General features: G+C 41.2%; 1 protein-coding gene and 1 long non-coding RNA gene across 2 annotated transcripts in view; one reads left to right on the plus strand and one right to left on the minus strand.

Moving 5' to 3' along the window:
* Window positions 1-26,910, plus strand: part of KIAA0825 (KIAA0825 ortholog) — a 436,774-nt gene that overhangs the window by 199,276 nt on the left and 210,588 nt on the right. Inside the window, exon 15 of the mRNA XM_043464655.1 lies at window positions 22,777-22,941. Within this exon, the coding sequence (XP_043320590.1) occupies window positions 22,777-22,941 (165 nt within the window). The remainder of the gene's footprint in view (window positions 1-22,776; window positions 22,942-26,910) is intronic.
* On the minus strand, window positions 1,360-20,275 carry LOC122439533. Its single transcript, XR_006268910.1, has 3 exons — window positions 20,230-20,275; window positions 4,485-4,515; window positions 1,360-1,434 (listed from the first exon to the last, which is right to left on the minus strand). It is a non-coding gene; the product is annotated as an uncharacterized LOC122439533 (long non-coding RNA).

The following is a 26,910-nucleotide window of genomic DNA, read 5'->3' on the forward strand; positions in this document are numbered from 1 at the left end:
CTGAAGAAAAAGAAATGCAAGAAGGCAAAATGGTTGTCTGAGGAGGCCTTACAAGTAGCCAAGGAAAGAAGAGAAGCTAAAGGCAAAGGAGAAAAGGAAAGATATACCCATTTGAATGCAGAGTTTCAAAGAATAGCAAGGAAATATAAGAAAGCCTTCCTCAGCGATCAATGCAAAGAAATAATGGAAAGCATTAGAATGGAGAAAACTAGAGATCTCTTCAAGAAAATTAGAGATACCAAGGCAACATTTCATGTAAAGATGGGCACAATAAAAGACAGAAATGGTATGGACCTAACAGAAAGAGAAAATATTAAGAAGAGGTGACAAGAATACACAGAAGAACTATACAAAAAAGATCTTCACAACCCAGATAATCACGATGGTGTGATCACTCACCCAGAGGCAGACATCCTGGAATGTGAAGTCAAGTGGGCCTTAGGAAGCATCACTACAAACAAAGCTAGGGGAGGTGATGGAATTCCAGTTGAGCTATTTCAAATCATAAAAGATGATGCAGTGAAAGTGCTGCAGTGGATATGCCAGCAAATCTGGAAAACTTAGCAGTGGCCAGAGGACTGGAAAAGGTCAGTTTTCATTCCAATCCCAAAGAAAGGCAATGCCAAAGAATGTTCAAACTACCACACAATTGTACTCATCTCACACGCTAATAAAGTAATTCTCAAAATTCTCCAAGCCAGTCTTCAGCAATACATGAACCATGAACTTCCAGATGTTCAAGGTGGATTTAGAAGGGCAGAGGAACCAGAGATCAAATTGCCAACATCACTGGATTATAGAAAAAAGCAAGAGAATTCCAGAAAAACATCTACTTTGGCTTTATTTGCTATGCTAAAGCCTTTGTCAGTGTGGATCACAACAAACTGGAAAATTCTTAAAGAGATGTGAATACCAGACCACCTGACCTTGCTCCTGAGAAATCTGTATGCAGGTCAAGAGGCAACAGAACCGGGCATGTTCTGGTTCCAACTTGGGAACCAATGGACTGGTTCCAAATTGGGAAAGGAGTACATCAAGGCTGTATATTGTCACCTTGCTTATTTAATTTATATGCAGTGTACATCATGGGAAATGCCGGGCTGGATGAAGCACAAGCTGGATTCAATGTTGCCAGGAGAAACATCAATAACCTCATATATGCAGATGGCATCACCCTAATGGCAGAAAGTGAAGAGGAACTAAGACAGCCTCTTGATGAAAGTGAAAGAGGAGAGTGAAAAAGCTGGCTTAAAACTCAACATTCAGAAGACTAAGATCATGACATTCAGTCCCATTACTTCATGGCAAATAGATGGGGAAACAGTGGAAACAGTGAGAGACTTTATTTTCTTGGGCTCCAAAATCACTGCTGATGGTAAATGTAGCCATGAAATTAAAAGATGCTTGCTCCTTGGAAGAAAAACTATGACCAACCTAGACAGCTTGTTAGATAGCAGAGACATTTATTGACACAGGACCATATAGTCAAAGCTATGGTTTTTCTAGTAGTCATGTATGGATGTGAGAGTTGGACCATAAAGAAAGCTGAGTGCCATAGAATTAATGCTTTTGTACTGTGGTGTTGGAGAAGACTCCTGAGAGTCCCTTGGACAGCAAAGAGATCAAACCAGTCAATCCTAATGGAAATCAGTCTTGAATAATCATTGGGAGGACTGATTCTAAAGCTCCAATAATTTTTGCCACCTGTTGTGAAGAACTGACTCATTGAAAAGACCCTGATGCTGGGGAAGACTGAAGGCAGAGGGAGAAGGGGATGACAGAGGATGAGATGGTTGGATGGCATCACCAACTCGATGGAATTGAGTTTGAGCAAGCCCCAGGAGTTACTGATGGACAGGGAATCTTGGAGTGCTGCAGTCAATGGGGTTGCAAAGAGTTGCACACAGTGGAGCCACTGAACTGAACTGTGAAAATGACTTATCAGAATTTCTATTTCTTTTAAAAAGAATCAGCAGAATATATACAGAAATAAATTTTTTGTAATATGAGATACAACTCACTGAGTGTCAGAAAATAGCAAAATTTAATAAATAAATGAATAGCAAAATTTTAATTTATAATATGTGCTTCATAGATCACAAGCTTCTAAGGAGCTTGGCTAAGGTTCAGTGCACATGCAAAGGTAATGTTTGTTAGTTTTATTTTAAGATGGGGCATTCTAAATTTGAAGGAAGAAACCTCTCAACTACTAATGTTTATAGAAGATTTTAAATTTGTAAGACATTATTTTGGATTATTGATGCTAAAAACCCAAGGCAATTGTTTTGGCATTACTTCACTGAGGCCACATGGCCTTAACCAGTGTCTGACTTGTGACATCAAAGGAACAAATATCTGGCAATTTCCCAGTTGTTAGCAGTTGGCCTTTTCCTGCTAGTGACATTTGAATGAAGTGTGACTAACCTTCTTTCCTTTGCCCAGAGCCCCAAGAATTATTCTCAGTGAAATTTCTTGGCTTCTGGTGATTTTCATTTGTAATATAACAACCACAACACACTAGCAAATACATAATTTTTTAATATGTTCCAAACACTGCCCCTAAGTACTTTAAATATATTCACTCACTGAATACTCAAAACAACTCTGTGTGGCAGGTACGATTATCATCTCCATTTTATAGATGCAGAAAATGAGACAGAAATCAAGTCATTTGTCCAAGTCACACACCTCATAATTGGCAAAGCAGGATTTGAGGCAGACACTTGGTGTTCAGAGACTGTGCTTTCAACCCACCACACTGCAGGGGATTGCAGCAGAGCCACAGAAAGCTTACAAAATTGCAGAGAGGCTCAATTCATGAAAGCTATCAGGAACCTCTATCTTGGATAATGTTGGTAGTACATTCTGTATTTTTCAACCATGTAACACAGTGCCTAAAGGTAATCAAGAAATAGATCTACAGAAAATTCTAGATAAATCACTGCTACCACTGCAAAGGGTTGGTTGACTTAAAATGAATGAAAGTATTAGTTGCTCAGTCATTTTCTACTCTTTGTGACTCCATGGACTGTTGTCTGCCAGACTCCTCTGTCCATGGAATTATCAAGGAAGGAATGCTGGCGTGTATACACAGAAGAACTATACAAAAATGATCTTCATGACCCATGTAACCATGATGGTGTGATCACTCACCTAGAGTCAGACATGTTGGAATGAGAAGTCAAGTAGGCCTTAGGAAGCATCACTGCGAAGAAGCTAGTGGAGGTGACGGAATTCCAGTTGAGCTATTTCAAATCCTAAACGATGATGCTGTGAAAGTGCTGCATTCAATATGCCAGCAAATTTGGAAAACTCAGCAGTGACCAGAAGACTGGAAAAGGTCAGTTTTCATTCCAATCCCTAAGAAAGGCAACGCCAAAGAATGCTCAAACTACCACACAATTGTACTCATCTCACACACTAGCAAAGTAATGCTCAAAGTTCTTCAAGCCAGTCTTCAACAGTACGTGAACTGTGAACTTCCAGATGTTCAAGGTGGATTTAGAAAAGGCAGAGGAACCGAAGATCAAGTTGCCAACATCCGTTGGATCATTGTAAAAGCAAGAGAGTTCCAGAAAAATATCTACGACTGCTTTATTGATTACACCAAATTCTTTGACTGTGTGGATCACAGTAAACTGTGGAAAGTTCTTAAAGACATGGGAATACCAGACCACCTGACCTGCCTCTTGAGAAATCTGTATGCAGGTCAGGAAGCAACAGTTAGAACTGGACATGGAACAACAGACTGGTTCCAAATTGGGAAAGGAATACGTCAAGGCTGAATATTGTCACTTTGCTTATTTAACTTCTATGCAGAGTCCATCCAGGCTGGATGAAACACAAGCTGCAATCAAGATTGCTGGGAGAAGTGTCAGTAACCTCAGATATGCAGATGACACCACCCTTATGGCAGAAAGTGAAGAAGAACAAAAGAGCCTCTTTTTTTTTCTAATTTATTTATTTATTTTACTGTACAACATTGTATTGGTTTTGCCATACATTGACTTGAATCCACCATGGGTGTACATGTGTTCCCCATCCTGAACCCCCTTCCCACCTCCCTCCCCATCCCATCCCTCTGGGTCATCCCAGTGCACCAGCCCCGAACACCCTGTTTCATGCATCGAACCTGGACTGGCGATTCGTTTCACATATGATAATATACATGTTTCAAAGCCATTCCCCCGTATCATTCCACCCTCGCCCTCTCCCACAGAGTCTAAAAGACTGTTCAATACATCTGTGTCTTAAAGAGCCTCTTGATGAAAGTGAAAGAGGAGTGTGAAAAAGCTGGCTTAAAACTCAGCATTCAGAAAACTAAGATCATGGCATCTGGTCCCATCACTTCATGGCAAATAGATGGGGAAACAATGGAAGCAGTGAGAGACTTTATTTTCTTGGGCTCCAAAATCACTGCAGATAGTGAATGCAGCCGTGAAATTAAAAGATGCTTGCTCCTTGAAAGAAAAACTATGACCAACCTAGACAGCATATTAAAAAGCAGTGTCATTACTTTGCCAACAAAGGTCTGTTTGGTCAAAGCTGTGGTTTTTCCAGTAGTCATGTATGGGTGTGAGAGTTGGACTATAAAGAAAGCTGAGTACCGCAGAATTGATGCTTTTGTACTGTGGTGTTGGAGAAGAATTGTGAGAGTCCCTTGGACTGCAAGGAGATCAAACCAGTCCATCCTAAAGGAAATCAGACCTGAATGTTCATTGGAAGGACTGATGCTGAAGCTGACACTCCAATACTTTGGCCATCTGATGCAAAGAACTGACTCATTGGAAAAGACCCCGGTGCTGGTAAAGATTGAAGGCGGGAAAAGAAGGGGATGACAGAAGATGAGATGGTTGGATGGTCTCACCTACTTGATGGACATGAGTTTGAGTAGACTCTGGGAGTTGGTGATGGACAGGGAGACCTGGCGTGCCATGGCGTCGCAACAAGTCGGACAGGACTGTGCAACTGACCTGAGCCATTCCCTTCTGGGGATCTTCTCAACGCAGAGATGAAACACAGGTCTCTTGCAGTGCAGGTGGATTCTTTACCATCTGAGCCACCTGGGAAGGCCAAATCAATTCAACTTCTCTATTTTGTTGGTCTTTTGCGTAATAAGGACTATTATAGCAGAAGCTTTGTATTTGTTGTACAGCATGTGTGTGTGTGTGTGTGTTTCACTTTGTAAGTGTGACTAAAGTGCCATTTTATAAATGTCTTGGCAGGAAGTAACCAAGACTAAAATACTCTCTCTTGGTACCCTTAGCACACCTGACTTCTATGTCCGTGGCTACTTTTGCTAGTGACAACGTCTGTATTCTCACTTTTTCAATTTTTTTTTTTCTTTCCTGGATTTGTACCATATTCTTACTTAGAACAATGGAGTTATATTTGCATTTTTTTGCCTTAGTCTTTCCAACCAAGGCTTCTATCCACCAATGATGACAGATTAGCCTAGAATATCAGTGGTCTCTATGGAATTATTCAGGTCCCAGAGACAGTTATCATCTAGGGTCTGTGCTGAGTCTGCATGAGGGTAGGGTAGCTGTAGGGCATGATAACATAAAGCAAGGCTTCTGAACTTTGCAGTGAGAAAACATCACCTGGGGAGCTGTTTAAAACTGCAGATTTTGATTCAGTAAGTCTTGTGGGGGCGTGCCTGAGATTCTGCATTTCTAACAAGCTGCCAGGTAATTCTGCTCTTAATGCCGCTGGTCCCTGGACCCCCCCTTTTGAGAAGCAATGCCATCTTATAAGGTATCTATTGCTATAGTTGGAAAAAAATTTGGGTATATGATTTATCTTTCTGATGTATTATGTTTTTAAAAAGACATAATTTACTTAAGATTATTCATAATCCATTTTATCAGAACGTTCACAGTAGTCAGAAAGCTTGTTCTTATTTGAATACAGATTTGATTATGTCACTTCTCTGCTAAAAACCTTTAGTGACTGACCACTACTTATAGAGGTGTTTGTAAATGATGTTGTCGCATAGTCCTAAATCGTGTCTGACTCTTTTGCGACCCCATGGACTGTAGCCCGCCAGGCTCCTCTGTCCATAGGATTTTCTAGGCAAGAACACTGGAAAAGGGTTGCCATTTCCTTTTCTAGGGCGTCTGCCCAACCCAGCGATCCACCCTGTGTCTCCTGCATCTCCTGCATTGCAGGTGGATTGCTTAACCCCGAGCCACCAGGAAAGCCCGTTTGTAGAGTATGGACCCTAATCTTTCACACACAGGCAGTGTCCTTTGTCTCCTGGAGATGACCTGCCCAGCATCTTGTCCTGCTCTTTGCCAGTTTAACATGCATATTCTGGTCTAGGTTGCACATCTTAGATTTGTGTATTTATAACATCATGCTGTCCCTTAGAAGTATCTTGAGGAAAGTGGCAGCTGCTCCAACAGAAGTTGACCTTTCAGTGGCCCATATTCCAAGTTCTTTCCTGCTACTAAACCTTTGAAATATTATTTTTGTGTGCCTAGAATCTTCTTCTCTATCATTTTCCTGCAACTGATAATCACCTTTTTGCTTCAATATCATGATATTTCCTAGGAAGTCATCTTTGATCATTCCATAAGGTCCCACAATAATTCCTTTTGGAACACTTCTCACAACTTGAAGTGAAAGGTTAATTGACATAGTTGTGTATTTAATGTATTTCTCTGCCAGTGCAACCTTCAGAAGGGCAGGAACATCTCATCATTGTTCCCCAGTGCTTGGCCTGGTTCTCAACACTTGAGACTGGTATTGAGCCCATAACAGGGGCTTAAAAAGTATTTGTGAATGAATGGAATTTCCCGGAAAAAATTTTACTTCATTCGTGAGTGTTGTGATCTGTCTAAACTTCAGTTTCCCCATTTCTAAATGGGGATAATGACCTATGTGTGTATTTTGAGCTTTAAAAAAGTAAATCAACATAAAGCACCATTTTTTGATACCTGATAGGTACTTAATTTCTATTAGATTCTTTTCTTCTTTTACACTGTCTATCAACCTATGCTTTCCACACAGTGGTCTCTCCCTCAGCTTCTCTGTAACTCTCCCTTCTGTCCACGCATAACTTTAAGTGTCTCCTAGAGGTGGGTTTCCCCTTTGACATGTTTGGCCTAAAAGATGTTGCTCTAGCATCTCTCATGGGTGCGAAGATGAGAATTGGGCCAGAGATATTCCCAAGTTTTATATATTTTAGAACTTCTTGAAAACATTTCATGTAGCTTAGGAAATTGGTGATATGAATTTTACAATGATGTTTTACCTACCCAGAATCAGATCTAATCTGGCTTGACAGTGGCTGAAATACTGTACGTTCCGTCTCTTCCTGGCACCTAGAAAATGTCTAATATATTTATAGGAACATACTTTTTCTTTAGTGCTTAATGTGTTTCTAGTGTTACCATGTAAATGATTGGGCATTATATTACAAGTGATACTATTATCTTGACTTTATGTAGCATCTTTTCTCCAACAACTCAGAGTGATTTAACATATTATTTCATTTATGACGCTTGAATTATTAGGGCCATTTTACAAATGAGGAAACTTAGATACAGAGAAATTGAGCAAATTGCCCCCTTGATGTTTAAATGTTACTTGTTAGAAGAATGAAGAGATATTATTTCATGAAAGTGTATCTATTGTTTTTAAATGAATTCTAAATTGAAAACATGAGACTTTGTGGAGACATTTGTTCCTAGAAATAAGAAATAATACTCTCCTGAATTAATTTCTAAAAGTATTTGGCTCACTTGATTTGATAAACAATTCTCTATTCAACTAAAATTTAATGCACATTGACTAGGTACAAGGCACTCAGCTAGAGATACATTGGTAAACATGATATGTCATATCACCTTCATATTCTGGGCAATTAATTTCTGGGGAAACATGGGGAGAACAGACCTTATAAAGTAAAAAATATATGTAAATTAGATAAGTTCAACTGCTATTAAGTACCATGAGGTGCTTTTCTAAAGCAGAGTGACTGATAAGAGATTGGGTGATAAGGAAAGGCTACTTGAAGAGCTAACACCTGCTTTTGCTTGTGAGTTACTTGGGAGTAGATGGAAGCTGTCCTTATGTAGTATCAGATGTTTAGAATGTATGTATGCTTTCTTCCAGCATTCTAGAATAGAAGTCAGCCAACTTTTCTGTGAGGGCCAGATGGACCATGGATTGAGGGCTTTGCGGGCCATACAGTCTCTATCTTCAAGGAGATCAAACCAGTCAGCTCTAAAGGAAATCAGTCCTGAATATTCATTGAAAGACTGATGCTGAAGCTCCAATACTTTGGCCACCTGATGCGAAGAACTGACTCATTAGAAAAGACCCTAAGTGCTGGGAAAGATGGAAGACAGGAGGAAACTGGGACGACAGAGGATGAGATGGTTGGATGGCATCACGGACTCAATGGACATGGGTTTCGTGCAAGCTCCAGGAGTTGATGATGGACAGGGAGGCCTGGAGTGCTGCAGTCCATGGGGTCACAAAGAGTCAGACACGACCGAGCGACTGAACAACAACAGTCTCCATCACACCGACAAAACTCTACCCTTGTAACAGGACCATACATGAGCAAATGACATGACTGCAGGGGAGGAAAGTTTTCCTCAACCCTTTTAGGGTCACTGGCTGGGTTTGAAAATTAAACTAACAAAGATAAAGTAACAGGAGAAAAGCATAGAGATACATTTAATATAAGTTTTTTTAATATAAGTTTTATTTAATATAAGTTTTACATGACACAGGAGCCTTCCTAAGGAAGCAAAGATCCAGAGAAACAGAAAATGTCATTAGACTAGGCCTAATGAAGAATGGATAGTTGTGGAGAAATAGGTCAAGTAATGTGAGGTAACTGTAAGAAAACTGGGGGAAATTTAGCAAGGCTTACTTGCCAGGATTCTTCTCAGTGTCCTTTTGACTTCAGAGATAAGGATGCGCCTGTCCCCTGGTATAGGGCGGGGAGCTATACCAGAGACGTGAGCCTTTTATGACGTGTTTCAAGGAGAAGGGTAGGGGGGAATCAGAGTGACCTTCCTGCTTCTGCTCTTTTCTTAACTCCTTTAACTTAAAATATTAAGTATACCAAAGTGCCTTCTTTTGATGTAGCATTCTTGAACCCCATCACCAATACTCCATTAACTTTTTTTTTTATGGACACTGAAATTTGAATTTTACATATATTTTGTGTCACAAATCATGTTCTACTTTTGATTATTTTTCAACCATTTACAAAAGTAAAAGGTATTCTTGGCTCTGGGCCTTCCTGAAACAGGCATCGGGCTGGTCAAGTGCCCCGGGCTGCAGCTGCCAAACCTCGTGCTAGAACATTGTGGACCACTCAGGCGCTCACTCTGCTGCAAGGAGCTCATTTGGTGAGAGGACCCGCACGTAGACCTCGGTTCAGCTTGTCGCTCAGTCACGTCTGACTCTTTGCAACCCCATGACTGCAGCACGCCAGGCCTCCCTGTCCATCACCAACTCCCGGAGCTTACTCAAACTCATGTCCATTGAGTCAGTGATGCCATCCAACCATCTCATCCTCTGTCGTCCCCTTCTCCTCCCGCCGTCAGTCTTTTCCAGCATCAGGGTCTTTTCTAATGAGTCAGTTCTTCACATCAGATGGCCAAAGTATTGGAGTTTCACCTTCAGCATCAGTCCTTCTAATGAACACCCAGGACTGATTTCCTTTAGGAGGGACTGGTTGGATCTCCTTGCAGTCCAAGGGACTCTCAAGAGTCTTCTCCAACACCACAGTTCAAGAGCATCAATTCTTTGGCACTCAGCTTTTTTTAACTCCAACTCTCACATCCATACATGACTACTGGAAAAACCATAGCTTTGACTAGATGGACCTTTGTTGGCAAAGTAATGACACTGCTTTTTAATAAGTTTTCTAGGTTGGTCATAGCTTTTCTTCCAAGGAGCAAATGTCTTTCAATTTCATGGCTGCATTCACCATCTACAGTGATTTGGGAACCCAAGAAAATAAACTCTGTCACTGTTTTATTCTTTTCCCATCTATTTGCCATGAAGTGATGGGACCGGATGCCACAATCTTAGTTTTCTGAATGTTGAGTTTTAAGCCAACTTTTTCACGCTCCTCTTTTCACTTTCATCAAGAGGCTCTTTAGTTCTTCTTTGCTTTCTGCCATAAGGGTGGTGTCATCTGCATATCTGAGGTTGTTGATATTTCTGCCAGGAATCTTGGTTCCAGCTTGTGCTTCATCCAGCTCAACATTTTGCATGATATATTCTGCATATAAGTTAAATAAGCAAGGTGACAAAATACAGCCTTGACATACTCCTTTCCCGATTTGGAACCAGTCTGTTGTTCCATGTCCAGTTCTAACTGTTGCTTCTTGACCTGCATACAGATTCTCAGGAGGAAGGTCAGGTGGTCTAGTATTCCCATCTCTTGCAGAATTTTCCACAGTTTATTGTGATCCACAAAGTCAAAGGCTTTGGTATAGTCAATAATGCCAAAGTAGATGTTTTTCTGGAACTCCCTTGCTTTTTTGATGATCCAACGGATGTTGGCAACTTGATCTCTGGTTCCTCTGCCCTTTCCAAATCCACCTTGAACATCTGGAAGTTCACAGTTCACATACTGTTGAAGATTGGCTTGGAGAATTTTGAGTACTACTTTACTAGCGTGTGAGATGAGTACAATTGTGTGGTAGTTTGAGCATTCTTTGGCATTGCCTTTCTTGGGATTGGAATGAAAACTGACCTTTTCCAGTCCTGTGGCCACTGCTGAGTTTTCCAAATTTGCTGGCATATTGAGTGTAGCACTTTCACAGCATCATCTTTCAGGATTTGAAATAGCTCAACTGGAATTCCATCACCTCCGCTAACTTTGTTCATCGTGATGCTTCCTAAGGCCCACTTGACTTCACATTCCAGGATGTCTGGCTCTAGGTGAGTGATCACACCATCGTGGTTATCTGGGTATTGAAGATCTTTTTTGTAGAGTTTGACATGACTATGTGACTAAGTTTCCTTTCTTTTCCTTTCCTTATGTGTATTCTTGCCACCTCTTCTTATCTTCTGCTTCCATGAGGTTCATACCACTTCTATCCTTTATTGTCCCCATCTTTGCCAAAATATTCTCTTGGTATCTCTTCCCTTGATATTTCTTGAAGAGATCTTTAGTCTTTCCCATTCTATTATTTCCCTCTATTTCTTTGCATTGGTCACTGAGGAAGGCTTTCTTATCTCTCCTTGCTATTCTTTGGAACTCTGCATTCAAGTGGGTATATCTTTCCTCTTCTCCTTTGCCTTTTGCTTCTCTTCTTTTCTCAGCTATTTGTAAGGCCTCCTCAGACAGCCATTTTGCCTTTTTTAATTTCCTTTTCTTGTCGATGGTCTTGATCACTGCCTCTTTACAGTGTCACGAACCTCCGTCCATAGTTCTTCAGGCCCTCTGTCTATCAGATCTAACCCCTTGAATCTATTTGTCACTACCACTGTATAATCGTAAGGGATTTGATTTGGGTCATACCTGAATGGTCTAGTGGTTTTCCCCACTTTCTTCAATTTCAGTCTCAATTTTGCCATAAGGAGTTCATGATCTGAGCCACAGTCAGCCCCTGGTCTTGTTTTTGCTGACTCTATAGTGCTTCTCCATCTTCAGCTGCAAAGAATATAATCAATCTGATTTCGGTATTGACTATCTGGTGATGTCCAAGTGTAGAGTCGTCTTGTGTTGTTAGAAAAGGGTATTTACTATGACCAGTGCGTTCTCTTGGCAAAACTGTTAGCCTTTGCCCTGCTTCATTTTGTACTCCAAAGCCAAACTCTCCTATTACTCCAGGTATCTCTTGATTTCCTACCTTTGCATTCCAATCACCTCTGGTTAAAAGGACAACTTTTTTTTTTTTTTTTTTTGAGTTAGTTCTGGAAGGTCTTGTAGATCTTCATAGAACCATTCAACTTCAGCTTTTCTGCTTTAGTGGTTGGGGCATAGACTGGGATTTATGTTATACTGAATGGTTTGCATTGGAAACAAACAGAGATCATTTTGTCATTTTTGATATTGCCCCCAAGGACTTTGTTTTGGACTCTTTCGTTGACTATGAGAGCTACTCCATTTCTTCTAAGGGATTTTTGGGCACAGTAGCAGATTCAATGGTTATCTGAATTAAATTTGCCCATTCCAGTCCATTGTAGTTCACTGATTCCTAAAATGTTGATGTTCACTCTTGCCATCTCCTTGATTCATGGACCTAACATTCCAGATTCCTATGAAGTATTGTTCTTTACAGCATCGGACTTTACTTCCATCACCAGTCACATCCACAACTGGGTGTTGTTTTTGCTTTGGCTCTGCCGCTTCATTCTTTTGAAGTTATATCTCCACTCTTCTCCGGTAGCATATTGGGCACCTACCAACCTGGGGAGTTCGTCTTTCAGTGTCCCATCTTTTTGCCTTTTCATACTCTTCATGGGGTTCTCAAGGCAAGAATACTGAAGTGGTTTGCCATTCCCTTCTCCAGTGGACCACGTTTTGTCAGAACTCTTCACCATGACCTGTCCATCTTGGGTGGTTCCACACGGCATGGCTGATAGTTTCATTGAGTTAGACAAGGCTGTGGTCCGTAGACCTAGCATGGTGCCTTTACCTTCTCTCCCCTGGTCTGAGTGGCATTCCTGCTGGACAGATCGGCATGGTGTCTGCCTTACAAAGGGCATTTCCCTTTGAAATAGTAACAGCTTTATCTCTGGGCTTTGTGCTTATTCAGGAGCACAGGTGAAGCTCGATACTCTCTTCTTCGTCCTTAAGTCTGCCAGTTGTGGGATTTGGACCCATAGTCCACCCGTGCTTAATGGTCTTTCCTCGGCACAAACTGCTTAAGTGGCAAATGCCCACTGAAGAGTCCAAAGTGATGTGAAGTAAAAACCGAGCCATACCTTGCTTGAATAAATTGGGTATGTGTAGCTTGGAGTCAGGATAACTACATTCAACTATTTTAAGTCATGTTAAAAAAAAAAAGAAAAAAGAAAAAACTACACAATTCAGTTTCACATGCGGACACGGTTGGGAATAAGTTAAAAGGAAATGGGTTTTGCCTGTCATCTAAAACGCCGAATGGTCATCCGTAATGACAACTGAGGATGTTGTTTACAACTGTGTGTCTGTTCTCTGTTCACCTAAAGAGACTAGCCTAGATTTCTGTGATCCTTTCTAATAAGTGCTCTCTCTATTTTTTAAATGCAAAAAGCAGTTTGGTAACTTGAGCTGTCCAAAGCAGTAGAGGGTCAGCTGCTTTGAATGGTGGTGGATATCCTACTCCTGAAAGGATTCAAAAGGAAGCTAGGTCACCATTGTCACAGATGCTGGAAGGCTTTGTATTCTTTCACTCCACAAGTATTTATTCACCAAATAACTGAGCTCCGTGTAAGGTGCCTGCCAACCATATGACCTCATTATGTTTCTTAATCAGTTAGAACTTGGTATTAATCTGTAGGGTAAAAGTCAAAGTTTTAAAAACCTATTTTGGCTATGCTTGTTAGTCTTGCCAAGGCCTACTGCTAAAGCAAAATTTCTCTTTACTCCACAAATGATTTATTTGAATTAAAATTAAATACAACTTTGATAACCTGCTGTGTAATTTCTTTTCCAGTTGAGAATGTTCTTATGCAGAATAGCCCTTTGTTCTTTTACCTGTTCCTTTTCCATTCAAGCTGCTCACTTTGATTTGCAAACCTAAAGGGCTTGGAGTTAATGTAAGAGATTCTTTGCAAGCATAATTCCTAGATTCAGTTTTTTTGAATAGCACTCTCGCTAGATGAAATACTAGAAAAGGGTTTCATGGTCAAAAATGCTTAGCAACACCACGTATATACTAAAATACCCTCTTAGAGAGTCACAGAGCTCATGAATAATTAAAGGCTGCGAAAAATCCTGCAGAAAACAAAAGTGTTTACTATTGTTGGAGCCAACACTTCCCAGAACATATGTGCTACCCATTAACATCCCACAAAATGCACTTTGGAAAATCCTACCTTCTAAAGAGCATAAGGAAGGACTTCAGTAGATACAGGTCAGTACAGACAGAACTGTTTGAAACTGCCTATCTATGTTTACTAATATGTAATAATACACACTAATTTTTCAACATACACAACTGCCTGTGTTTGCCAGGTACAGGTTATCGGGTTTCAAGGAACTAGAATCAGTTGCTCAGTCATAAATCTTTATTGAATGCAGCTATTTTCTTGATTATTTTTAAAACACTTTTTACTCCTCTATTTCATTAAGTGTCAGCCTCTTTAAGACTTAGTTTCTTCATTTATTAAAAAGAAAATGGAGTTTTTATGAAGCTCAAAGATAAATGTAAATTGTATGTGGGCAGGGCGGGGGTAGTAACAAGTCATATTTATTGAAAGCTTGTACGTAATTGGCAGGTTGTGGGTCAGGCCACTCAAGATGGCTGCTCTCTTGTTCTGTGTTTTCTTCCCCTGCCCAGCCAGTGCCTGCTTCACCTAAACCCTATGCTCAGGACTGACCTTCCTACTCACTTGCCCCGGGCTTCAGCTGCAGGTTGTTCTTGTTTAGGGAGTGATAAGGGGCCCCCTTTACTGGTTTCCCTGGTAACTAACGAGCCCACCTAATGCCAATTCCCTAACAACGGGCAATTCCCCCTTCTCGCTAGAAGACAAGACTGCCACCGTGTCCTGCCCACAGCCTGCTGCACGTGGTGAGGGGTCAGTCCAGGACCTTGCTTCAGACATATAAGCTCTCCCATCCATTAAACCAGGGGTCCCCAACCCCCCGGACCGCGGACCAGTACCAAGGCTGCATACTGTTAGGAGCCAGGCAGCTCAGCAGTGGGAAAGCAAGTGATGCTTCTTTACCTGCCCCTCCTCATTGCTCCCATGACCACCTGAACCACCCCGCTGTCCCCAGCCCGGGAAAAATGGTCTTCCAAGAAACCAGTCCCCGGTGCCAAAAAGGTTAGGGACCGCTGCATTAAACCACTGATGTTTCTGTCTCTGACTCCTGGCTCTTTGGCCGTGAAGCTGGGCAAGTACAGGCCTTGTAGACCTGTGGGGTGCAGCCCAACAGAGGTCTTTATACCTATTGTTAGCCTTTTATACAACAAACTGTAAGATTTTCAAAGCTCATTTTAAAACAAGACCTTTTTCAGTTTTTGGAGAAGGAAATGCACCCCACTCCAGTGTTCTTGCCTGGAACATCCCATGGACGGAGGAACTTGGTGGGCTACAGTCCATGGGGTCGCAAGGAGTTGGACACGACTGAACAACTTCACTCAGTTATTCAGTTTTATTGCTGTTAATTTTCATAGTGATCTAGGCTGTGACATTCAAATCTAGTGCTTCCCTAAGACAATGTTCATATGGTGCTCCACCCCCTTTTTCTGTGGTGTTAATTTATTGGCCTGGTGTCATAGGTTTGGGGTCCTTGTTTTATACGCTGCATTTTCTGTTCGTGTGCTTTCTGGCTCAACCCTATGTCTAATGTGAGTCTTTTCCCTTGGTTGGGGATGCTCCTGAGTGTCTGGTAAATCCAATCCCGAGCTCATGGCACACTCTCTCCCTGCATTACTGCCAAATCCATTTAGTGACTCAGCAGGAGCTTGTCATTAACAACATTCTTGTGGAAAGTAAAAATTAAGCAGTCTTGGAAAGCAAAGTGCTGGGGCACCATGGATGTGTAAATCTTTGGTAGCAGTAAACACAGTCTCCCAATGGGTTGGTGGTCGCGTTCCTCTCCTGACACCACCCTTCCTTTGAAGCACTAACAAGTTCACTTCTCACAAGGAGTTTAAAATAATGTCTGCAGTGGAAAGGGCCCTTCAGTGTTAGTGAAAAGACAATCTGTTTCCAAATCTTTTATTTGTTTATGTAATATAGAAGCCATTTGATAGGTAAAGGAGAAGGCAGACAGAATTCGAAAGAGCAGCTTTATTATTGGCAAAACCTGGGTCAGAGCATACGCTTTCAAATATGTGACTTGCCAACACTACTCCACGATTGAGCTGGTCCCTTTATCCCTCCGAAGGTCCCAGCTTTCCACTCTCCACCGCCAATCACCAACAGAGCCAAAAACCACAGGACTCCCTTGCTGTGGCACAGCCTTAACAGAGGGGACTTAACAGAGGGGGCACGGGCCAGAATGCACCCCCTGTAGTCAGACGGGCCGCACGAGCCAACCCCACCCTGCCTTGTCTCCCCATCAGGGGAGAAGACACTTGCCTCTACCCTTGTACATTCTTCTGGCAAGCCCAGGAAATAAACTGGAGAGCAACAGGAGACAAACCAAAGGTTGGTAACATGTACACATGGAGACAGGCTTCCCAGGTGGCCCAGTAGTGAAGAATCCGCCTGCCAATACAGGAGACACAGGAGACTCTGGTTCAATCCCTGGGTTGGAAAGATCCCCTGGAGAAGGAAATGGCAACCCACTCCTGTATTCCCGCCTGGAAAATTCCATAGACAGAGGAACCTGGCAGGCTACAGTCCCATGAAGTAACAGAGCATCAGACATGACTGAGTGACTAACACACCCACATCCACCCGCTCACCCGGAAGAACTGAGTAACTCACCTAAATGGCCAAAGTTAACAACGTTAGTCGCTCAGTCGTATCCAACTCTTTGCAACCCCATGGACTGTAGCCCACCAGGCTCCTTTGTCCATGGGATTCTCCAGGCAAGAGTACTGGAGTAGATTGCCATTTCCTTCTCCAGGGGATCTTCCTGACCCAGAGATCGAACCCATGTCTCCTGCAGGCAGATTCTTTACCAGCTGAGCCAGCTAGAGAGGTTAAAAATGGCCGAAACTCTCAGGTTAAATACCGCCCATAGTGGTTTAGTTGCTAAGTCATGTCCGGCTCTTGCAAACCCATGGACTGTATCCTGCTAGGCTCCTCTGTCCTTGGGGTTTTCCAGGCAAGAATACTGGAGTGGGTTGCCATTTCCTTCTCCAGGAGAGCTTCCTGACCCAGGGGTTGAACCTGGGTCTCCTGCACTGCAGGCAGATTTGATACCACCTTCAGCTAAAGACCCCTCAGCTAAAGATAAATGAGGATGTTGAGGGTGGGGAGAGTCAGTTTAGGGAGGTTACCAGCAGAAGCAAAGTTGGTAAGGGTAAGGTCATTATCCAGGTTTAAGTCAGTGCCTTTCCATTGATAAGAGTTTCTAGAGAGTTGGTCATTCTCCTCTTCCAGGTACAACAAGGAAGACTCCCTTAACAAATAAAGCTTTCCCTTATGAATCAATTGTTTCTTGGTTTTCAGAGTATTCGCCTTGTATGCTCTTTCTTAAAAACTAATCAGCTTAAAATAATTAATATGTCTAAGAGACACATCTTAGGGTAGCAAATTCTGCTCCCCTACATTAGGAACAGAGAAGAAGGGACTCAATGGAAGAACAAATCAACCTTTGATACATTATGGAAAGGGGGATGGGGGCAAGGACACAGTTATTTTATTACATCTAACAATTTAGAGAAGAGATAAAATTGCTAAGGCATTGAGCCTGGGGATGAACAGACAATAGTGGTGTCCTAGACAAAAATAGGAAACACAGCAAGGAGCATGAAAGAGAAAGATCAGAGCCAGAGATGGAGAACTGGCAACTTGTACATAAAAAGGATCTTTGAAATGAAAGGATAACAGATTTCCTAAGCCAGGTGTAAAGCTGTGAGGCTGGAAGAAGGCTTAGGCCAAGATTTTAAGGGACCCGCCTCCCCCAACTCCCACTGTTGTTCAGTCACCAAGTCATGACCGACTCTTTGCGACCCCATGGACTGCAGCACAACAGGCTTCCCTGTCCTTCACTATCTCCTGCAGTGTGCTCAAACTCATGTCCATTGAGGCAGTGATGCCATCCAACCATCTCATCCTCTGTCGCCGTCTTCTCCTCTTGCCCTCAATCTTTCCCAACATAGGGCTCTTTTTCCAGTAAATTGGCTCTTCACATCAGGTGGTGCTTCAGTTTCAGCATCATTCCTTCCAATAAATATTCAGGGTTGATTTCCTTTAGGTTCGACTGGTTTGATCTCCTCGCTGCCCAAGGGACGCTCAAGAGTCTTCTCCAACACCACAGTTCGAAAGCATCAATTCTCCTCTGCTCAGCCTTCTTTGTGGTCCAGCTGTCATATCTGTACAAGTAAAAGTTGCTCAGTTACGTCTGACTGTTTGTGACCCCATGGGCTGTAGCCCGCCAGGCTCCTCTGTCCACAGAATTCTCCAGGCAAGAAAACTAGAGTAGGTAGCCATTCCCTTCTCCAGGGGATATTCCCAACCCAGGGATCGAACCCAGGTCTCCCACATTGCAGGCGGATTCTTTACCGTATGAGCCACCGGGAAAGCCCTGTCTACACTTGACTACTGGAAAAACCATAGCTTTGACTACATAGACCTTTGTTGGCAAGGTGATGTCTCTGCTTTTTAATACACTGTCTAGGTTTTTCTTAGCTTTTCTTCCAAGGAGCCAAGTGTCTCTTAATTTCATGGCTGCAGTCACCATCCACAGTGATTTTGGAGCCCAAGAAAATCTGTCACTGCTTCCACTTTCCCCCTTCTTTTTGCCATGAAGTGAAGGAGCCGGATGCCATGATCTGTTTTTTGAATGTTGAGTTTTAAGCCAGCTTATTCCCTCTCCTCTTTCGCCTTCATCAGGAGGCTCTTTAGAGTATTATGAGGATGAAATTAGACATAAGGTAGCTCGTGTGATGTGCAACCTAGTGTACCTTGTGGGTAGTAACTGCTTTTATGGAGTTGGTATAAATCTCAATTCATAAACTCGGATACACGAGGAATATCCAAGTCACTTTTTGTTTTCAAATCAATTTTATGAAGATTCTGAGCCCCAGCTGCCTGGCTGGTAGGACTTTTAACTGTAGCTCTTCTTAGGGCTCCCAGCTTTACCCCAGGGGGGTAAAGAAGTCCCCGTGAGACAGTATCAATCTTCAATTATCTGGTCACTCTGGTTACTGCACAGGTACGCTTTTTTATTTCCTCTCCAAGCACTCCTGTCAAGCACAACAGTCAGGTGTGGTTTGAAATCTTTGATGAGGCTGAGAACCCATGTCAAGGATCCGGGGTCCCTCCTTGCCTCCCCCAGACAAGCCTCGCTGTGAACTGCCATCCAGCAAAATCCTTGCAGCCTGAGACATCACTCTCCAGTGTGAGAGGTCTCCTCTCTCCTGACCGTCACCCCTGGCCCCTGCCAGACACATAATGATTCCACTTTCATATCATCCGGCCGTACCAATACTTTGGGTCATAAAAAGTGGCTTTTTTTATTTAGTTCAAACTAATAATTATTCAATGAATTTAGCTTTTCTTTGTTTCTTTCATTCTTTGTTTTGTTTTGTTTTTTTAAATCTAGGAGGGCAACTGACTTCAGTCTGTTTGTGCTTTCCAAATAGCAAAAATCCCTGAGGCAAGTAAATAGAAATAGACTACTTTCTTCAAGGCAAGGGAAAATCAAAATAAAAAAATATCCATTGACATATCTTGACACATTTAGATGGTAATAGCAACAATGGTAATGCAACTCATTATTTTTATTATAATATTCCTCATATCCGTCTCCCTTTCTCCATCTGCATTGTCAGCACGTGAATCACGGGGCCTTAGATTTTTCAGGCTGTGTTGATTGTCCAGTTTTGCCTCCCCTTCCCTCCCACCATTCACACTTCAGCCGTGCCACCCTGCCAGCAGCTACCTGTCTTCTCATCACTGCACCAACTCTCCTATCTTCTTGGAAAGTACCTTCCCCACCTCAACCTTGTCATGCCAATAAATTGCTACTCGCCCTTAAAGACTCTGCTGAGACATGATCTTCTCTGTGACTTCTCCATGTTCCCTTCCCAATGTAAGGCACCATCCTCTGTTTTCAGTGTCTTATATTTAAAGCACTTAGACTTCAGGTGATTGAATAATTCCTTATTCAAACCAGGACATTTTTGAGCGTGGAAGAGGATGCTAGGACTAATTACCCCAGAGCCATAGACATAAAGCAGGACTGCCTGAGGCAAACTAGGATGTATTTTCATCCTACTTATCTTTACATTGCTGAAATGACTGTTTACCTGTCTGTCATTCCCACTCCCCACACACATACACATGGAGGCAGGCAGTGAATTCATGGAAGGCGTAGGCCTCAGCATCTAGTATAGTGAGTGCCGACTCGGTTGATTAAATCTTCGGAATTTTACTGGGGCAGAACGTTGTAGCATATTAAAAAGAAGAGACATTACTTTGTCAACAAAGGTCCATCTAGTCAAGGCTATAGTTTTTCCAGTAGTCACGTATGGATGTGAGAGTTGGACTATAAAGAAAGTTGAGCACTGAAGAATTGATGCTTTGGAACTGTGGTGTTGGAGAAGACTCTTGAGAGTCCCTTGGACTGCAAGGAGATCCAACCAGTCCATCCTAAAGGAGATCGGTCCTGGATGTTCATTGGAAAGACTGATGCTGAAGCTGAAATTCCAATAGTTTGGCCACCTCATGCGAAGAGCTGACTCGTTTGAAAAGACCCTGATGCTGGGAGGGATCGGGGGCAGGAGGAGAAGGGGATAACAAAGGATGAGATGGCTGGATGGCATCACTGACTCAATGGACATGAGTTTGGGTGGACTCTGGGAGTTGGTGATGGACAGGGAGGCCTGGCGTGCTATAGTCCGTGGGGTTGCAAAGAGTTGGACACAACTGAGTGACTGAACTGAACTAAACCAAAAAGGGAAATTTATCAGCTGAGCTAACGTAAGTATACAGGCATTGCTGGATCCAGGCTTCACCCAGTGTCATCCCATCAGGACTGTGCCATCTCTTGGCTCTACTTACTTTATTGGCCTGGTTTTCAGTGGTTCGGTTCAGTTTAGTTCAGTTCAGTTGCTCAGTCGTGTCCGACTCTTTGCGACCCCGTGGACTGCCACACGCCAGGCCTCCTTGTTCATCACCAACTCCCAGAGTTTACTCAAACTCATGTCCATTGAGTCGGTGGTACCATCCAGCCATCTCATCCTCTGTCATCCCCTTTTCCTCCTGCCTTCAATCTTTCCCAGCATCAGGGTCTTTTCAAATGAGTCAGCTCTTCACATCAGGAGGCCAAAGTATTGGAGTTTCAGCTTCAGCATCAGTCCTCCCAATCAACACCCAGGACTGATCTCCTTTAGGATGGATTGGTTGGATCTCCCTGCTGTCCAAGGGACACTCAAGAGTCTTCTCCAACACCACAGTTCCAAAGCATCAATTCTTCAGTGCTCAGCTTTCTTTATAGTCCAACTCTCACATCCATACATGACTACAGGAAAAGACATAACCTTGACTAGATGAACCTTTGTTGGCAAAGTAATTCTCTGCTTTTTAATATGCTGTCTAGCTTGGTCATAATTTTCCTTTCAAGGAGTAAACATCTTTTAATTTCATGGCTGCAATCACCATCTGCAGTGATTTTGGAGCCCCCCAAAATAAGGTCTGCCACTATTTCCACTGTTTCCCCATCTATTTGCCATGAAGTGATGGGTTCTCAGTGGAGTTCTCCCCAAAATGGACATTAGTAACTTCCAGCCTATTTTCTACCAGCTTAGCAGCCCCAGATGAAAGAGGACACTGTTTTATCAATCATTCCAGCAAAAATCCTAGGGAAGACTCTCTCGATCATGAAAATCAAATCACAGAAATAAAATTATCAAGAGAAACTATAGAAGTGATGAGTTTTCAAATGAAGAAGAAAATAAATTTACTCATTCCAAAATGATCTAGATTGTGTTTTTTCAATATATTTAAATTATGAGAAGCATTGTGAGTCCTTATTATCTTTAACTCAAAAATACTTTTACATATGATATGGAACATAGCTTGTTAATTATCTAAACAAGAGAGAAATTATTTCACCTTTTCAGTCCAACCTGTAGATGCAACAGTAGAGGAACTGATCCTTGAAGAGTGGTCACGGAGTCAGAGGAGGACTGAAAAGGGTGAATAAGATGAATCTCTCTTTGTTGCAATTCCTATTTGATTTTATTGAGAAACAAGCTGAGATACCTCTTCATTCTGAAATGACAGGAAGCTATGGGTTTGAGAAACATTTATAAATTTATTTGTAGAATTGATAGCATAATACTGAGAACACTATAACTGTGAATTTCCTATGAAATTTATGTTCTGAATAAAGGGTATATAATGTTCAGAACAAAAATCCCAAGGAGAGATACAAAGATTCAACTAGTTATAAGTTGATTTTCAATAATAAGGAATATATAAAATAATTCTGTTTGGCATTCAAGTTATACACACACACACATATATACATATATATAGTGCATATTTGTATATAATATGAATGAAATACTGCACCAAATATAGTAACTATCACTGGTTGGTAGGATTTGGTGCACTTTTAATTTTCTTAGTTTCTTAGTCTGAATTTTTTACAGTTTCTAGAATAAATGTGTGCTTATTTTAAATGAAAAAATAAATGAAAAAAAGTTTAAAAGGATAAAGAATTCTGACATAAAAATAAACTAGTATTGCCCTTTTACGTGATGTCATGTGGTCCTTCTCACAACTTTACCCCACACAAATATCCATGACTCTCTCAGAAATTATACTGGGTTTGGACCCAATTGGGGAATGGACCTTCGATCTGAAAGAATATGGCATTTCTCCTATTATGTAAATAACAATCAAACACATTTTTACACTGTTATGCTAGTGTTAGTAATAGGAATGTAATCGTACTCATTGATACCCACCTTACTAAATCATTTTGTTCTTTTTAAGAATGTACCTTTCAAGAACAAGGTTCCAATACAGAAAATAATCTGAACCAAGGATCCAGTTTGATAGAAGCTATCTTTCAAGTATTGTACCACTGCACTTTCTCTCCACAAACATTTGGAAACGTCTTTGTGAGTTACATGGAAGAAGAACAATTATGGGACTGGTTATATAACACTCCAGGTATGAGAAAGTTACTATTTGTAAAAGAAGTGTTTTATAGATACTCAAATATATCTTTAAAGACATTTTTAAAGTTTATTGATGTCAGTTTTGCCTAATCTGTTATTTGTAAAAGGTTATCTTACATTTTTTTCAGTATACAGGCTTCTTTGGGGAATCATTAACCATTTAGTTCAGTTCAGTTCAGTTCAGTTGCTCAGTCATGTCCGACTCTTTGCGAACCCATGAATCGCAGCACGCCAGGCCTCCATGTCCATCACCAACTCCCGGAGTTTACTCAAACTAATGTCCATCGAGTCGGTGATGCCATCCAGCCATCTCATCCTCTGTCATCCCCTTCTCCTCCTGACCCCAATCCCTCCCAGCATCAGGGCATTAGTTCCCATCAAAATTTAACACACTTGGGACAAGATGAGGGGGAAGTTGAGGGGGGGAAGTTATTATGTAGAAATTATGTTATGCAGATTTTCTTTATTAAAAATTTAACATTTACCACAGATTGTGTTTTGCCATTAAACATGTAAGAAATTAGTAAAATGTAAAAGAAATACTTTATGATTCTCAGATGCTTTTATTAAACAAACTGATGGAAAAACCTGCTGGCCAGTTTTCTTCATATGTAAATGGCATTTATTATGACGAGCCTAGTGGCTCTCTCTAGACATTTAAGTAAGTCCTATCGCTGTTTTGGGGTACTATGTTTTCTCGAGCTGTGTTGTTCTGCCCACAGCTCGAGTGGATGGTAAAGTCAGAATGAGTTACATGTCTGAATAGGAAGTGTTCGTGGTTTACCCCACCTGCAGGACCAAGTGTAAACATTCTCACATTGTTTGATCCTTAATATTCTATCTGTAAGTCTCTATACTTAATGTCTTGGGAAAATGAAGGATGAGGATTTAGTGGTTATCCTGTCAGTCCATTAACTATATATATCATTTACATTTGGTTTTCAACCTATATGCTTTCTTATACACTGTTTTGGAACCACCATTTCCATAAAATACTTACTAGAATCCATATTCAAAAATCTAACTGACTCATAATCATGGTTTGGTTCTTCCTGTAATTTTTAGCTATCCTCCAGACATTACTTGACTATCCTTTTAACTATTTTTAAGTCATTATGTTACATCTTCTCTTGGTCATTATCACTGCAAAGTAGCAATATATAACTTTATGTAATGATTTCAAAACCTCAAATCTCTCACTTAAAGACTCTGTGATAATTCTCTCCTTTTAAAGTCTTATTTTTTAGTTTTCATATATTCCTCACTGTTTCCTTTTTATCCCTCAAATGGTCAGTCTGCTAGTTTAAAAGAGAACATTATTTCTGATGTAGACTTTATTGAACTGAAAGAAAAACAACCTTGAAAGCTCCTCCACCCCCTGCTGTTTTGAGTTGTTTCTGGTGAGGATAAGAGCTGAATTGTCTCATAAGATTATAAAGAATGGGGGGCCCACTTGCTTCAAACCATTATTTATCTTTCAGTTCTTAAGTTCTTGAACCATCTGACACTCAGCACAAAACCATACTGAAAATAACTTAGAAGAGATCAGTGGATTTTAGGTGGTGGCCTGAGAAAGCAAAACTGCTCCTTGCCGCTAATTAGTCTTCTCTTCCATCTACACGTTGAGCAAACCCTCCTCCCCCAGGTCAGAAAAGTCTCTTGGAATAGGAACAGGTAGTACAGATGTTCATAGAGATCAGATTTTGTCGAGGGCTCAAAGGGGCCGAACTTCAAAGTGATGAAACATACTTGGCCTTTGGGCAAGTTGTTTCTGCATCAACGTTAAATTATCTCCTTTTAAAGTCTTATTTTCTAGTTTTCATGTATTCTCTCACTGTTTCCTTTTTATCCAAAAAACAGTCTTCCAGTTTAAAGTGAAAATGAAAGTGAGAGTTGCTCAGTCATGTCCAACTCTTTGCGACCCCATGGACTGTACAGTCCATGGAATTCTCCAGGCCTTAATACTGGAGTGGGCAGCCTTTCTCTTCTCCAGGGGATCTTCCCAACCCAGGGATCAAACCCAGGTCTCCTGCATTGCTGGTGGATTCTTTACGAGCTGAGCCACAAGAGAGCATTATTTCTGATGTAGACTTTATTGAATTGAAAGGAACTAAGACATTGCAGCAGTCATGAGGAACTGTGCCTTTTTTTTCCTCTCCTATTTAAATCTTTGTAAATCTCCTATTCTTCTGTTACCAATTACAGTTATCTTAAAATCCCTAATAAGATACACTAATTCATAAGAAAACTAAGTCTTTTACTGTGGTTTCTGTTTGACTTGAAAAATAACAGGTTTCAAGGAAATATAGCTGAGACACAAAATCATAATCCCACAATATTTACATTTTACCACTAATAGACCTATGCTTCAATAAATATTATTAACTTATCCAGATTGACTGGAGTACATTACTTAAAAACCGGTTTATTTTCTTCCTCTTGAAACACGTTAAGATTTCTGTATAGCTTAGCCATAAGACATCACGGTCTTATCACTTTGGAGTAGAAAGATGAAAACAAAGAAGGCAGTATCCTCATTTTATTGCTGGGCTTCCCTGGTAGATCAGCTGGTAAAGAATCTGCCTGCAATGCAGGAGACCCTGATTCGATTCCTGGGTCAGAAAGATCTCCTGGAGAAGGGACAGTCTAACCACTCCAGTCTTCCTGGGCTTCCCTGGTGGCTCAGATGCTAAAGAATCTGTCTTCAATGCAGGAGACCTGGGTTCGATCCCTGGGTTAGGAATATCCCCTGGAGGGAGCCATGGCGACCCATTCCAGTATTCTTGCCTGGGAAATCCCTATGGACAGCAGAGCCTGGCAGGCTAAAGTCCACGGGGTCGAAAAGAGTTGGATATAACTGAGTGACTAAGCACAGCCAGAGATGTTAAGAGACTTGCCTGAGATTGTTCACTGATTAAATTGTAGAATCAGAACAAAAAAATGGAACTTCTGATCACAGGCCTTGTTATTTCTCTTTATTTTTTTCTATTAGACTAAACTTTTTGAAACATTTGCTTTATGAATATATGAATTCAGTAATGAAATATGTAAACTGGTTTAATAATTAGAAATGCAATACATAACTCCTTAGAATGAACATAACTAGGAAGAAAAACAAGAGTGAAAATATCCATTTAAAAAAAGATTACAAAAGATAAAAATTATTAAAAAAAACAATTAAGTTGGGTACCTCATGTGGGCATTTCAAAGGCCAGTACACTCTGTGAGAAATAGATTTGGTAGCTATCATTGCAGGCCTGTACTGTCAAAGTAGGTCAACAATATTTAGTTGGGCAAATGAAAATATCAAAGCATAAGTTACTTTGTGCTTCGCTCTATTCCTTAACTCCCTTTTACTTTTAAGAGAAATACATGTCTTTAGCACCCACTGTGAGTTAAACTTTATAAGAAACTACTAAACTGTTTTCCAAAGTAATCTTGTCCTTTTACCTTCCCACCAGTTACGTGAGAGAGTTTGGGTTGCTCTGTGCCCTCACCAACACTTGGAATTGCCTTTTTGCTTTTAATCATTCTAAGGAGTATATGCTATTATCTCACTGTGACTTTAATTTACAGTTCCATGGTGATTAATGATGTCAAACACATCTTCATGTTTTTAACGGTCATTTGAAAAAACTCTTTTGTAAAATATCTGTTTAAAACTTTTCTTCATTTATTAATTAGATTGTCTTATTGAGTTTTAAAGAGGTCTTCCCTGATGGCTCAGTGGTAAAGAATCACCTGCAATGCAAGAGCCACAGGAGATGCAGGTTTGATCCCTGGGTCGGGAAGATCCCCTGGAGGAGGGCATGGCAACCCACTCCAGTATTCTTGTTTGGAGAATCCCACGGACAGAGAAGCGTTCCAGGCTACGGTCCATGGGGTCGCAAGAGTCGGACATGACTTAGCGACTAAACCACCACCATACATTTTCACATAGATACACAATTTTCCCAGCATT

This window comes from Cervus canadensis, chromosome 4 (assembly GCF_019320065.1).
Source record: "Cervus canadensis isolate Bull #8, Minnesota chromosome 4, ASM1932006v1, whole genome shotgun sequence".
NCBI lineage: Eukaryota > Metazoa > Chordata > Mammalia > Artiodactyla > Cervidae > Cervus > Cervus canadensis.